The sequence below is a fragment of the Dendrobates tinctorius genome, unplaced genomic scaffold, assembly GCF_039654945.1.
Source record: "Dendrobates tinctorius isolate UK_male_01 unplaced genomic scaffold, ASM3965494v1 ptg000086l, whole genome shotgun sequence".
NCBI classification, from domain to species: Eukaryota; Metazoa; Chordata; class Amphibia; order Anura; family Dendrobatidae; genus Dendrobates; species Dendrobates tinctorius.
Genome location: NW_027361754.1, coordinates 2,769,358 through 2,783,200, shown reverse-complemented (window position 1 = coordinate 2,783,200; position 13,843 = coordinate 2,769,358). Strand labels below are relative to the sequence as shown.

The 13,843-nt window shown below is 41.5% G+C and overlaps 1 protein-coding gene across 2 annotated transcripts in view; it reads right to left on the bottom strand.

Annotated features, from left to right (window-relative positions):
• Positions 1–13,843, bottom strand: part of ROBO3 (roundabout guidance receptor 3) — a 401,016-nt gene that overhangs the window by 3,046 nt on the left and 384,127 nt on the right. For both annotated transcript variants that reach the window (XM_073584881.1, XM_073584882.1), the window contains 5 exons: positions 7,045–7,183; positions 6,352–6,576; positions 6,044–6,213; positions 4,733–4,840; positions 109–282 (listed from right to left, as the gene is read on the bottom strand). In XM_073584881.1, coding sequence (XP_073440982.1) covers positions 109–282; positions 4,733–4,840; positions 6,044–6,213; positions 6,352–6,576; positions 7,045–7,183 — 816 coding nt within the window. The remainder of the gene's footprint in view (positions 1–108; positions 283–4,732; positions 4,841–6,043; positions 6,214–6,351; positions 6,577–7,044; positions 7,184–13,843) is intronic.

The following is a 13,843-nucleotide window of genomic DNA, read 5'->3' as shown; positions in this document are numbered from 1 at the left end:
TTTCTTAGAGGGGCTGTTCTAGCTCCAGGGGTCTCATGCTATTACCTCCGCAGTCGGCTTTACTGTATAGGAATTAGGACATGCAGGGCAGGTATAATAAGACTTTACCTTCTCTGTGGTGAAGTGCTTGCGTCGTTCCTCCCCGCTGATGTCCTGCTCCGGACCTCCGCTCTATAGAAGAGGTAGCGCTGGCGTCCCTCTCCAGTGATGAGCCGCAGTACTCCATACGAGGGGAGCCCGGCTCCTCGTCAGCAGGTGGAGGCTCAGGCGGCGGGGGGAGATCTAGGAAACAAACAATTGAGTTTATGTGAAGTTATCATATAATATCCTAAAATAACTTAAGGTTTTGCACCATGTTTATAGGTTGTCACCCCATCCATAGGACCTCACTGATCCCGAAAACCATCCAGAGAAAAGATGGTAGTGGAGGTGAATCACATGCAGCAATGCTCCGTTCATTGTATAAGGAAGGGCGGACAGAGCACAGTGGTGAACTCTGCTTTCTCCATCAGTCCCATAGACAATGAATGGAGCGGTGGTGTTTGCCCTAGGCCCTCGCTTCCTTCACACAGGGCTCTGCAGAGCCTCGTCCTTGGGATCTACAGACAGGGTACTGTAGTCGGCTTTGCCATAGGGAATAAACGGGGCTGCAGCATTTATCCTCGACCACAGTCACATCTTAATGGCTGACACGACCCCAAAAGTCAAGATGAGTGGCAGACTTGTCACCAAAACTGTGAAGATGGGTTGTTACGTTTGCAGTGCTGATTCCTCCCCCAGCTCAGATATCCCATACACAAAGAATCTCAGCTGCCACTGGGGGCCGATCTGTACAAGGCGGCTCATACCGATGTGAATGGATGACTTACAAACTGACATCTAGTGTAAGGGAGAGGTACTATGGAGGATAGACAGAGGAACAGAGATGGGCGGACCGCTGGATGCTCGGGTCCAGCGGGTTCGGCTGAACAGTTAAAAAAAAAAAGAAGAATCACTTGAATGGAGGACCCGAACATCCAGTGTTTGCCACGCTGTTATGTGCTTGACAGAGTGGCAAAACACCACTTCTGATTGGTGGTAAAATCATTACCGCCGGTTAGAGAGCAGCGGTTCCCACACTGTCAAATGACAGTGTAAGCTGTGATCGGAGGTAAAAGCCGGTCACTGGCATCAGCTGAAGGGACTACTGCTCCCATCAGCCGATGCTTGCTGCCGCTAATAACAGTGAGAGTATTCATCAACCAGCGCCTGCGCTCTAAATAAATAAGTAACAAACAAAAAAAAAAAAAAAAAAAAAAAAGACGTGAGTTCCCCTATATTTTTGACAACCCGCTTTGTTAAAAGCAGATAGCTGGAGGATGATATTCTCAGGCAGGTAAGGGGTTACTGATATTGGCCCCTAGCCGAAAAATAGCAGCCCACAGCTTGCCCAGAAAAGGCGCATATATTAAATGCACCAATTCTGGCACTTTGCCCTGTAGCGGTGGCAAGTGGGGTAATATTTGTGGGGTTGATGTTACCTTTGTATTGTCTGGTGACATAAAGCCCATCTATATATATATATATATATATATATATATATATATATATATATATATATATATATATATATATATATATATATATATATATATATATATATATGAACAACGACAAAGCAAAGTCCAGCAATAACTGGATTCTGGACCGTGAAGAAGGCGGGTTCTACCGCTGAAACGCGTAGTCCTATCTGCACGACTTTCCTGCGTTATTGCTGTTTTGAACTGCTTGGACCATTGCATTTTAATGGATTTATGAATAAAAAGAAAAAATGTTTTAACAGCATCCTGGATTGCTCACGTTATTGCTGGACTTTGCTTTGTCGTTGTTCACATTTGTATGGATGGACTCCTACATCCAGATCCAGGCACAACGGAGTTAACCAGGTCAGCTGAGGTTCCAGGTGGTTCACAGGAGTGAGCTGGTCTACATTGTTGGATTTATATATATATATATATATATATATATATATATATATATATATATATATATATATATATATATATATATATATATATATATACACGCCTTATCGTGTCTGTCTGTAACCAAAATCGTGGGCCGCTGATTGGTCATGGCCTGCAGGCCGCAACCAATCAGAGCTGTTTGTAACGGTAAGCTGCGCCTGCCGCTGATTGGTCGCGGCCACCAGGTTGACCAATCAGCGGCAGGCGCAGGCCTTAATCTGTAAAAAAGAGAATTAAAATAATTAAAAAAAAAAAGTTATTCTCACCTACCGACGGCCTCCTGTCTTCTTTCCACGTGCCCGGCCTCGCATTCCCAGTAATGCTTTGAGGCTTAGACCGCTGATGACGTCACTCTCACGAGAGCGAGAAAGAAGACCGACGTCACTCTCGCGAGAGCGAGAAAGAAGACCTACGTCATCAGCGCTCTAAGCTGCAAAGCATTACTGGGAACGCAAGGCCAGGCGCGTGGAAAGAAGACAGGTGAGAATAACTTTTTTTTATTTTTTAATATTTTTGTACAGGGCCGCGACGCTGATTGGTCGCGGCTACACGGAAAGGGGGGTGAGGGGACCATGCATACCAGGATAGGGGGGTGAGGATACCATGCATACCAGGATTGGGGGGTGAGGGGGCCATACATACCAGGAAAGGGGGGTGACGGTGAGCATACATATCAGGATTGGGGTGTGAGAGGACCATGCATACCAGCAAAGGGGGGTGAGGGGACCATGCATACCAAGAAAGGGGGGTGAGGGGACCATGCATACCAGGATAGGGGGTGAGGGGACCATGCATACCAGGATTGGGGGGTGAGAGAACCATGCATACCAGGATTGGGGGGTGAGGGGACCATGCATGCCCCAAACCATGCATACCAGGATTGGGGGGTGAGAGGACCATGCATTCCAGGATTGGGGGGTCAGGGGACTATGCATACCAGGATAGGGGGTTGAGGGGTAGCATGCATATCAGGATTGGGGGTGAGAGAACCATACATATCAGGATTGGGGGTGGGAGAACCATACATATCAGGATTGGGGGGTGCATTATTAAATCTTCAAAAATAAACTGCATATATATTCTAGAATACCCGATGCGTTAGAATCGGGCCACCATCTAGTGGCTTAATAATGGAGATGTGTCTATAAGACACCTATCCATTACTAATCATACAGTTGTATTGAAAATAAAGACACAGTCAGAATAAAGTTCTTTATTAGAAATAAAAACAAAACACTTATTTTTTTTATTTAAAAATAACAAACACAGTTATACTCACCTAACGCCTAATTCCACTGAATCCCTTGTCTCCTGTAAATAAAACAAAAATAAAAAACAACAATATCCCTCACCTGTCTGTTCTTCTGTCCCATGCCATTATCCATATCTGGGGATTATTATTTTTGAATCCGGAAGGTGCCAAGAGGCGACCGTCCAGGCTGAGAACCACTGGTGAATGAGATGCTGCGAGCACAGCATAACTGATAAGCAGTGACGTCATCAAGGTTACTGCCGATCAGTGAGGCTGCGTTCCCAGAAGGGCCAATCAACTGTGGTGAGATCACTACTAGCACACTGAGGAAAAAAATCTCACGTGCAGTTCAAATTCACCGCAGTGAAATTCTTCTGGTGAACTCGCCTCTCACCTGAGGGAGGTCACTGCATGAATACTCCCATCAGCCGCCACCTGCTCTTACTGTTATTAGTGGTAGCAGGCATAGGCTGATGGGAGCGGTAGTCCAATCATCCGACGCCAGTGACAGGAAGTACATTTTTTACCTCCAATCACAGCTGCGGGCTTACGCTGTCCTTTGACCGGCGGTAATGATTTTACCGCTGATCAGAAACAATGTTTGCCGCCCTCTCATGCACATGACAGCATGGCAAACACTGGATGTTCGGGTCCCCCATTCAAGTGAATGGAGTTTGGGTATTGTTCTGGTATGTGCATGAAAGCTCGACAAACATCGGGTGTTCGGGGGGGGGGGGCAAACCCGAACAGTAACAAAGACTTCCCGGTGAAGTCCGTATTCGGTGTCTGTGTCCGAACAGTAGGTCCGCCAAACTTTACTGTTCAGGTTTGCCCATCTCTACATAGGAATCCAGCCCTATGCTACAGGTCATGCAGCCCTGTATGGCTAATGGCCGGGAGGGTCACAGATGATCCACTTCTGTGTTTCTAAGGATTCCAATATTTTGCAGGGAAAATCTAATCTCCTCATCGTTGGTGAATTCCCAAAATTCCCATTTAAAAGCAACAACAACCCAGGCAGAAACCCTATCCATTAAGTAGGGATTGTCAGAGCCGCTAATGACTTCAAGGTGCAACAGATATGGAAGATAGGGTTACCCCTGGGTTTAGATACGGACTTCCAGGGAGTCGCCGTCACATGTGCCGGAATATATCTCCTATTGTGAGATCGAGATGAAATTCACTGAGTACAACCACGGGGCCATGTAAAGAAATGTCTGCGTGTCTGAATGGACAAGTATTATAAGTGTCGCATCATTATTGATCCAAATTATGGAGTTTTGCTTCCAATATGGAAATTAGGAACCGGAAAGTTAAAAATTTCTACAAAAAGAGATAACTTCATCAGTAAACTCAGTGCAGCTCCACTAGTGGATCCTACAGCTCATGGCACCCTGGGACTTCTGATCTTCAGGATAAAAAATTAGATATTTCTTATGATTTTAGGGAGAAAAAAATGAAAAACACAACGCACCTCCTTGCTTGGCTTCCCGGCGGTAGTGAGAGGACTTGGATTTTTTTTTTCCTTTTGATTTCTGTCCGGGGGGAGTGCTCATGTCTCCAGACTGAGGTTGTGCTTTTCCTGAAGGATTTAATTAAATAAGTAAAATAATAGAAACACATTTAATTAATTCTTCAACAAACCTGAAATATCTGATAATAAAGGTAACACTTCTCTGTAATACATAAAGGCAAAGCAAAAATATTACACAAAGGGAGCAGTGTTATAGTGGTTATATTCTTGTACATAGGGGCAGTATTATAGTAATTATATTCTTGTACATAGGGGCAGTATTATAGTAGTTATATTCTTGCACATACAGTAGGGGCAGTATTATAGTAGTTATATTCTTGTACATAGGAGCAGTATTATAGTGGTTATATTCTTGTATATAGGGGCAGTATTATAGCAATTATATTCTTGTATATAGGAGTAGTATTATAGTAGTTATATTCTTGTACATAGGGGAAGTATTATAGTAGTTATGTTCTTGTACATAGGGGGCAGTATTATAGTAGTTATATTCTTGTACATTGGGAGCAGTATTATAGTAGTTATATTCTTGTACATAGGGTCAGTATTATATTAGTTATATTCTTGTACATAGGGGGCAGTATTATAGTAGTTATATTCTTGTACATTGGGAGCAGTATTATAGTAGTTATATTCTTGTACATAGGGTCAGTATTATATTAGTTATATTCTTGTACATAGGGGGCAGTATTATAGTAGTTATATTCTTGTACATAGGGGCAGTATTATAGTAGTTATATTCTTGTACATACAGTAGGGACAGTATTATAGTAGTTATATTCTTGTACATAGGGGCAGTATTATAGTAGTTATATTCTTGTACATAGGGGCAGTATTATAGTAGTTATATTCTTGTAAATAGGAGCAGTATTATAGTGGTTATATTCTTGTACATAGGGGCAGTATTATAGTAATTATATTCTTGTACATAGGAGCAGTGTTATAGTAGTAATATTCTTGTACAGAGGGGGCAGTATTATAGTAGTTATATTCTTGTACATTGGGAGCAGTATTATAGTAGTTATATTCTTGTACATAGGGTCAGTATTATATTAGTTATATTCTTGTACATAGGGGCAGTGTAATAGTAGTAATATTCTTGTACATAGGGGCAGTATTATAGTAGTTATATTCTTGTACATAGGGGCAGTATTATAGTAATTATAGTCTTGTAAACAGTGGGCAGTATTATAGCAGTTGTATTCTTTGACATAGAGGGCAGTATCACAGTGAACCTTGTCTTGTACTGACCTGGGTTGTGGTAATTGACATTCTCTGAGCTGATTGTGGGATTTTGGCTGAGGTTTCGTCTATGTCCGTGCCGCGGCGTCTCCCCTCCCTCTGTATGAAGACTCGGGTTAGACTGTGTCAGAGGAGGACTTGGGACTCTTTGCATTGGTACAGATCCAGCCGGCATTCTCCTACATATGAAAATAAGGATTAAGTGAATCCTCCGTATCGGTTGGATGATTCTGAGACTCATGCACTTTATTCATTACCTAAGGTAGACACTAAAGTGCATGGATGACAAGTACTTGGGGTAACATAGGTTTTCCTACCGGGGATGAGGGGGAAGGTCAAACTGTTGTAGCCTTGGGATATCTTCGGACTCATGCAGCTCGTCTCGGGGGGACGGGGTAAGTGTTGCCGTGGACTGCTGACCGTAGGACTGTGCTGGAGAAGAAGCTTCCCCACGAGGGGGTGGTGGAGGACAATCTTCTGGAATGTTCTCCATCAAATACGTCCTTTCTGGTAAAGGTGGGCACCATTCTTCTGCCTCGGAACTGTGGAAAATGTATTAATTTGATTCTGATTTTTGTAAGGAAAATAAATATACGGTAACTGAATGTCTTCTAACAACCATAAATCGTGAGCTTTATACAATGCTTCCAAATAACTAGCAGATCACGTCCTCCTCCTCCTTAACGCAATCATTATTTGCCGTTTATTAAACCATAATATTCCAAGGACAATTAATGCTTTCATTTATTTTTTTCCCTGTTCACTGGATGTAATGTGAGTGACAACTGGCAATCTTCACAGATATAAGCAACTCCATAGGAAAATCCAGCTTATTATTGTGTTTATTAAATGTTGCGGTGTCAGCGGTTTACAGACAGCAACGTCTTAAATCAGCGCAATTATAAACAAACACGATCGTGCGCCAGGAATCTGCTGGCTCGCTGTAGCCTGACAGACACTGGAGCATAAGCTCGGGCTGGAAGAGGCAGCGTATTGGGAGGAAAACTTACTTCATATCCACGTCAGAGTCTTCATCCTGGAAGTGATTCAGCTCATTGGCTGGTGGAGGAGGAGGCAGCACTTCTGTCCAGTTCAGAGATGGCGTCTTCACCGGTTTTCCCATTGACTTCTGTTTGCCAGGTTTAGTAACTGGAACAAAGTAAAATGTATATATACAAGAAAAACAAATCTGAAGGAATGGGGTAAGTGAGTAAACAATATATACATGAAGTCATTAATTATTGTATCAACATTCTGCCCCAATTCATTACTCACAGCCAGAAAGTTCCACCGGGGCACTTTAATAGCAGTTATATTCTTGTACATAAAATAAAACTGCCCCTATGTACAAGAATATAACTGTTATAATACTGCTTCTATGTGCAAGAATATAACTACTATAATACGGTCCCCTATATACAAGAATATAACTACTATAATACTGCTCCTATGTACAAGAATATAAGTACTATAATACTGCTCCTATGTTCAAGAATATAACTGCTATAATACTGCCTCCTATATACAAGAATATAACTACTATAATACTGCTTCTATGTGCAAGAATATAAGTACTATATTACTGCTTCTATATGCAAGAATATATCTACTATAATACTGTTCCCTATGTACAAGAATATAACTACTATAATACTGCCCCTATGTACAAGAATACAACTACTATAATACTGCCCATATGTACAAGGATATAACTACTATAATGCAAATATAAAAAGAGAGAAGCCAGCGCTGCTGGTGGTCAGAACGCATAACATGAAGTGCAATGCACATATTGACATCTAACTGTATTCAATATGAGACATTTGGCAAAATATTGATCAATAAATGAAGCCACCCCGCCGCGCCAAGGCAATCTCATGTGGGGGTCCTACTCTACATTTTTATTATTCACTGTGCCATTACGGCCTCCTGAATATTTTAAAAGCAAGACCATATCTATTGCAAATGTACCTGAAACATGTCTGAATCGCTCCCGTGCAGCCAGATGAAACAAGTGCAGATAAGGGCCAACCAGGTCTGAACAGAGACATCTCAGGTTAAACCTCCACACACGGCCCGACCAGCAAACACAGATGAAGGGCGATGCAGGCTCAGACACAGGTGCACAAATTATATAAAGCCTGGGGCAGGGCGGGGCTGCTTTTTATATTTGCATATTGCGTCATGGCTGACCACCACTGTTGCCGTGCGCGCTGGGTTATGTTCGCCATTTTTGCTGTGTTCATTGTGATGGATCTAGGCTGCTGTGCACACACACAGCAGCCCCGCCCTGCCCCAGGCTTTATTTCATTTGTGCACCTGTGTCTGAGCCTGCATCGCCCTTCATCTGTGTTTGCTGGACGGGCAGTGTGTGGAGGTTTAACCTGAGATGTCTCTGTTCAGACCTGGTTGCCCTTTATCTGCACTTGTTTCATCTGGCTGCACGGGAACGATTCAGACATGTTTCAGGTACATTTGCAATAGATATGGTCTTGCTTTTAAAATATTCAGGTTGCCGTAATGGCACAGTGAATAATAAAAATGTAGAGTAGGACCCCCCACATGAGATTGCCTTGGCGCGGCGGGGTGGCTCAATTTATTGATCAATATTTTACCAAATGTCTCATATTGAATACAGTTAGATGTTAATATGTGCATTGCACTTCATGTTATGCGTTCTGATCACCGGCAGAACTGGCTTCTCTCTTTTTATATTTGCATAACTACTATAATACTGCCCCTTTGTATAAGAATATAACTACTATAATACAGCCCCTATGCACAAGAATGTAACTACTATAATACTGCCCCTATGTACAAGAATATAACTACTATATTACTGCTCTCATATACAATAATATAACTACTATAATACTGCACCTGTGTACAAGAATATAACTACTATAATACTGCCCCTATGTACAAGAGAACTAATATAATACTGACGCCTATGTAAAAGAAAATAACTACTATAATACTGCAGTTATTTAGAGATATATAACTACGATAATACTGCCCCTTATGCACAATAATCTACTACAATCAGGGGGCAGTTTTATAACAGTTACATTTTTGTACATAGGGGTATTATTACAGTAGTTATATTCTTATCAGGGCTGTGGAGTCGGAGTCGTGGAGTCAGAGTCGGTGCTCATTTTGGTGGAGTCGGCGTTGGAGTCGGTATAAAATGGACCGACTACAACTCCTAAAATATATAATAAATTGGGTACAGTAGTAAAATGCAGAATGTGCTGAATATTTTTTCATAGGAATTTGGGAAAGTTATGAAATGTCCTATAAATGACTGTTCTAGTCCTGATCTAAGGCTACATTCACACACAGCATTTTTCCTGCGTTTTTTGAGGATACGTTTTTCAGCTGCAAAAGCTGATCATCTTTTTAAAAAACTGCATCACCTGAAAGGTTTTTGAGCTCATAGATAATGTTTTCAATAGCAAAAGCAGATTAGAAATCTGCTCTATCTATATATCCATTTATCCATATCTGTCTATCCATATCATATCTGTACCAAAAAGAATGAAAGCCGGATAGCACACAGACTAACACTCCTTTTTTTAGCACCAGTCAGGTACACCTCATAGCTGCCCAAAAGGACGCCCAGGGCAGGCACTGCTCGTCTTCAGTAACATCAACATCAACTGATAGTTGGAATAAATAGACTGCATTCATCACCACATCTTAAGGTGCAGGTTTTATTTTCAAGTGTAGGAGTGTGAAGTATGAGGTTCTGCAGCAGATGAGATGTGCAGTATGAAATTCTGTGGAACAGTATGAGGTTCTGCCCCCCCCCCCCCAGGTTTGATCCTGGCTACGCCCATAGTGTGAATGTAGCCTGAGGATCTAGGCTTTATCTTAGCCGAGATAAGTCATAGTGTGTGTGTGTGTGTGTGTGTGTGTGTGTGTGTGTGTGTGTGTGTGTGTGTGTGTGTGTGTGTGTGTGTGTGTGTGTATATATATATATATATATATATATATATATATATATATATATATATATATATATATATATATATATATATATATATATATATATATATATCTCAGACCAAAAGTTTGGACACACCTTCTCAATCAAAGAGTTTCCTTTATTTCATTACTATGAAAATTGTAGATTCAGTCTGAAGGCATCAAAACTATGGATTAACACATGTGGAATTATATAATTAACAAAAAAGTGTGAAACAACTGAAAATGTGTCTTATATTCTAGGTTCTTCAAAGTAGCCACCTTTTGCTTTGATTTCTGCTTTGCACACTCTTGGCATTCTCTTGATGAGCTTCAAGAGGTAGTCACCGGAAATGGTTATCACTTCACAGGTGTGCCCTGTCAGATTTAATAAGTGGGATTTCTTGCCTTATAAATGGGATTGGGACCATCAGTTGTGTTGTGCAGAAGTCTGGTGGATACCCAGGTGATAGTCCTACTGAATAGACTGTTAGCTGCTTTTTTCTTGCCATAATACAAATTCTAAGTAAAGAAAAACAAGTGGCCATCATTACTTTAAGAAAGGAAGGTCAGTCAGTCCGAAAAATTGGGAAAACTTTGAAAGTGTCCCCAAGTGCATTGGCAAAAACCATCAAGCGCTACAAAGAAACTGGCTCACATGAGGACCACCCCAGGAAAGGAAGACCAAGAGTCACCTCTGCTGTGGAGGATAAGTTCATCCTAGTCAACAGCCTCAGAAATCGCAGGTTAACAGCAGCTCAGATTAGAGACCAGGTCAATGCCACACAGAGTTCTAGCGGCAGACACATCTCTACAACAACGGTTAAGAGGAGACTTTGTGCAGCAGGCCTTCATGGTAAAATAGCTGCTAGGAAACCACTGCTAAGGACAGGCAACAAGCAGAAGAGACTTGTTTGGGCTAAAGAACACAAGGAATGGACATTAGACCAGTGGAAATCTGTGCTTTGGTCTGAAGAGTCCAAATTTGAGATCTTTGGTTCCAACCACCATGTCTTGGTGCGACGCAGAAAAGGTGAACGGATGGACTCTACATGCCTGGTTCTCACCGTGAAGCATGGAGGAGGAGGTGTGATGGTGCTTTGCTGGTGACACTGTAGGGGATTTATTCAAAATTGAAGGCATACTGAACCAGCATGGCTACCACAGCATCTTGCAGCGGCATGCTATTCCATCCGGTTTGGGTTTAGTTGGACCATCATTTATTTTTCAACAGGACAATGACCTCAAACACACCTCCAGGCTGTGTAAGGGCTATTTGACCAAGAAGGAGAGTGATGGGGTGCTACGCCAGATGACCTGGCCTCCACAGTCACCAGACCTGAACCCAATCGAGATGGTTTGGGGTGAGCTGGACCACAGAGTGAAGGCAAAAGGGCCAATAAGTGCTAAGCATCTCTGGGAACTCCTTCAAGACTGTTGGAAGACCATTTCTAGTGACTACCTCTTGAAGCTCATCAAGAGAATGCCAAGAGTGTGCAAGCAGTAATAAAAGCAAAAGGTGGCTACTTTGAAGAACCTGGAATATAAGACATATTTTCAGTTGTTTCACACTTTAATTATATAATTCCACATGTGTTAATTCATTGTTTTGATGCCTTCACATTGAATCTACAATTTTCAGTCATGAAAATAAAGAAAACTCTTTGAATGAGAAGGTGTGTCCAAACTTTGGTCTGTACCGTATGTATGTAATCGATATTATACAGTGTATTACATATTTACAATTTATTACAGTTTGTTCTAAAGTTGTATTCCAATAAATAGATATTATGTTCTATCTAAATATCTTGATTATTGTATCATAGAAATGATTAAATGTCTGATGTTCACATTGTACTACAATACATTTTTCACTTAAATATAAGCAATATATGTTGGAGTCGGAGTAAGGGAAATTGAGGAGTCGGAGTCGCAGGTTTGGCTTACCGACTCCACAGCCCTGATTCTCATACAGGGGCGGCATTGTGACAAGTGCCAGTTGCTAGTGAAGTAAAGGACAATATCTAGTGGAATGTGCTAATCCCTGTTGTGTCTTCGATATGGGCTTATCGTCCTTTCTTCCCCGCATTCAGGTAAATCCACATGTACTGGAATTGCTGCAATTTTACATTTGCACAAGTAAGATATGCTGAATACCGGGGAAGTGGATGAGAGTTTACAATTCTCATCCAAGTGCTAAGGACCTCTCCAAGCACACAGTGATATGTAGTGCATATCTTCTACAGGTGCTTCTCCCAAAATTAGAATATCATCAAAAAATTAATCTATTTCGGCTCTTTAATACAAAAAGTGAAACTCATTATTTAGAGTCATTACAAACAGAGTGATCTATTTCACGTGTTTATTTCTGTTAGTGTGGACGATTATGGCTTACAGCCAATGAAAACCCAAAAGTCATTATCTCAGTAGATTAGATTAACAAAAACACCTGCGAAGGCTTCCTAAGCATTTAAAAAGGTCCCTTAGTCTGTTTCAGTAGCTCCACAATCATGGGGAAGACTGCTGACTTGACAGATGTCCAGCAGGCAGTCATTGACACATTCCACAAGGAGGGTAAGCCACAAAAGGTCATTGCTACAGCAGCTGACTGTTCAGAGTGCTGTATCCAAGCATATTAATGGAAAGTTGAGTGGAGAGAAAAAGTGTGGTAAAAAATGGTACACAAGCAACTACGATAACCGCACCTTGAAAAGATTGTTAAAAAAAGGCTATTCAAAAATTTGGGGTAGATTCACGAGGAGTGGACTGCTGCTGGAGTCATTGCTTCAAGAGCCACCACACAGACGTATCTAAGACATGGGCTACAAGTGTCGCATTCCTTGTGTCAAGCCACTCATTACCAATAGATAGCACCAGAAGCATCTTACCTGGGCCAAGGAGAAAAAGAACTGGACTGTTGCTCAGTGGTCCAAGGTGTTGTTTTTAGATGAAAGTAAATTTTGCATTTCATTTGGAAATCAAGGTCCCAGAGTCTGGAGGAAGAGTGGAGAAGCACAATCCAAGCTGCTTGAGATCTAGTGTGAAGCTTCCACAATCAGTGATGGTTTGGGGAGCCATGTCATCTGCTGGAAATTTTAGACCAGTTCATGCTTCCCTCTGCCAACAAGCTTTGTGGAGATGGAAATTTCATTCTCCAGCAGGACTTGGCACCTGTCCACACTGCCAAAAGTACCACTACCTGGTATACAAACAACAGTATCTCTGTGCTTGATTGGCCAGCAAACTCGCCGGAACTTAACCCTATAGAGAATATATGGGGAATTGTCAAGAAGATGATGAGAGACACCAGACCCAACAATACAGACGAGCTGAAGGCTGCTATCAAAGCAACCAGGGCTTCCATAACACCTCAGAAGTGACACAGGGTGATCACCTCCATGCCACACCGCATTGATGCAGTAATTGATGCAGAAGGAGCCCCGACCAAGTATTGAGTGCATTTACTGAATATACATTTCAGTAGGCCAACATTTCGGATTTTAAAATCATTTTTCAAGCTGGTGCTATAAAGTATTCTAATTTACTGAGATAAAGACTTTAGGATTTTCATTGGCTGTAAGCCATAATCATCAACATTGACAGAAATAAACACGTGAAACAAATCACTCTGTCTGTATTAACTATATATGAGATTCACTTTTTGTATTAAAGAACTGAAATAAATTAACTTTTTGATGATATTCTAATATTGTGAGAAGCACCTGTAAGTCTTAACATGTGGATTTTCACTGCAGATTTCACCCCTTTTAATTTAGTAGGGGATAAAATCTTTATTACTCATGAAGATTTGAGGGAGCATCAACTGAGAAATAAGCATCCAGA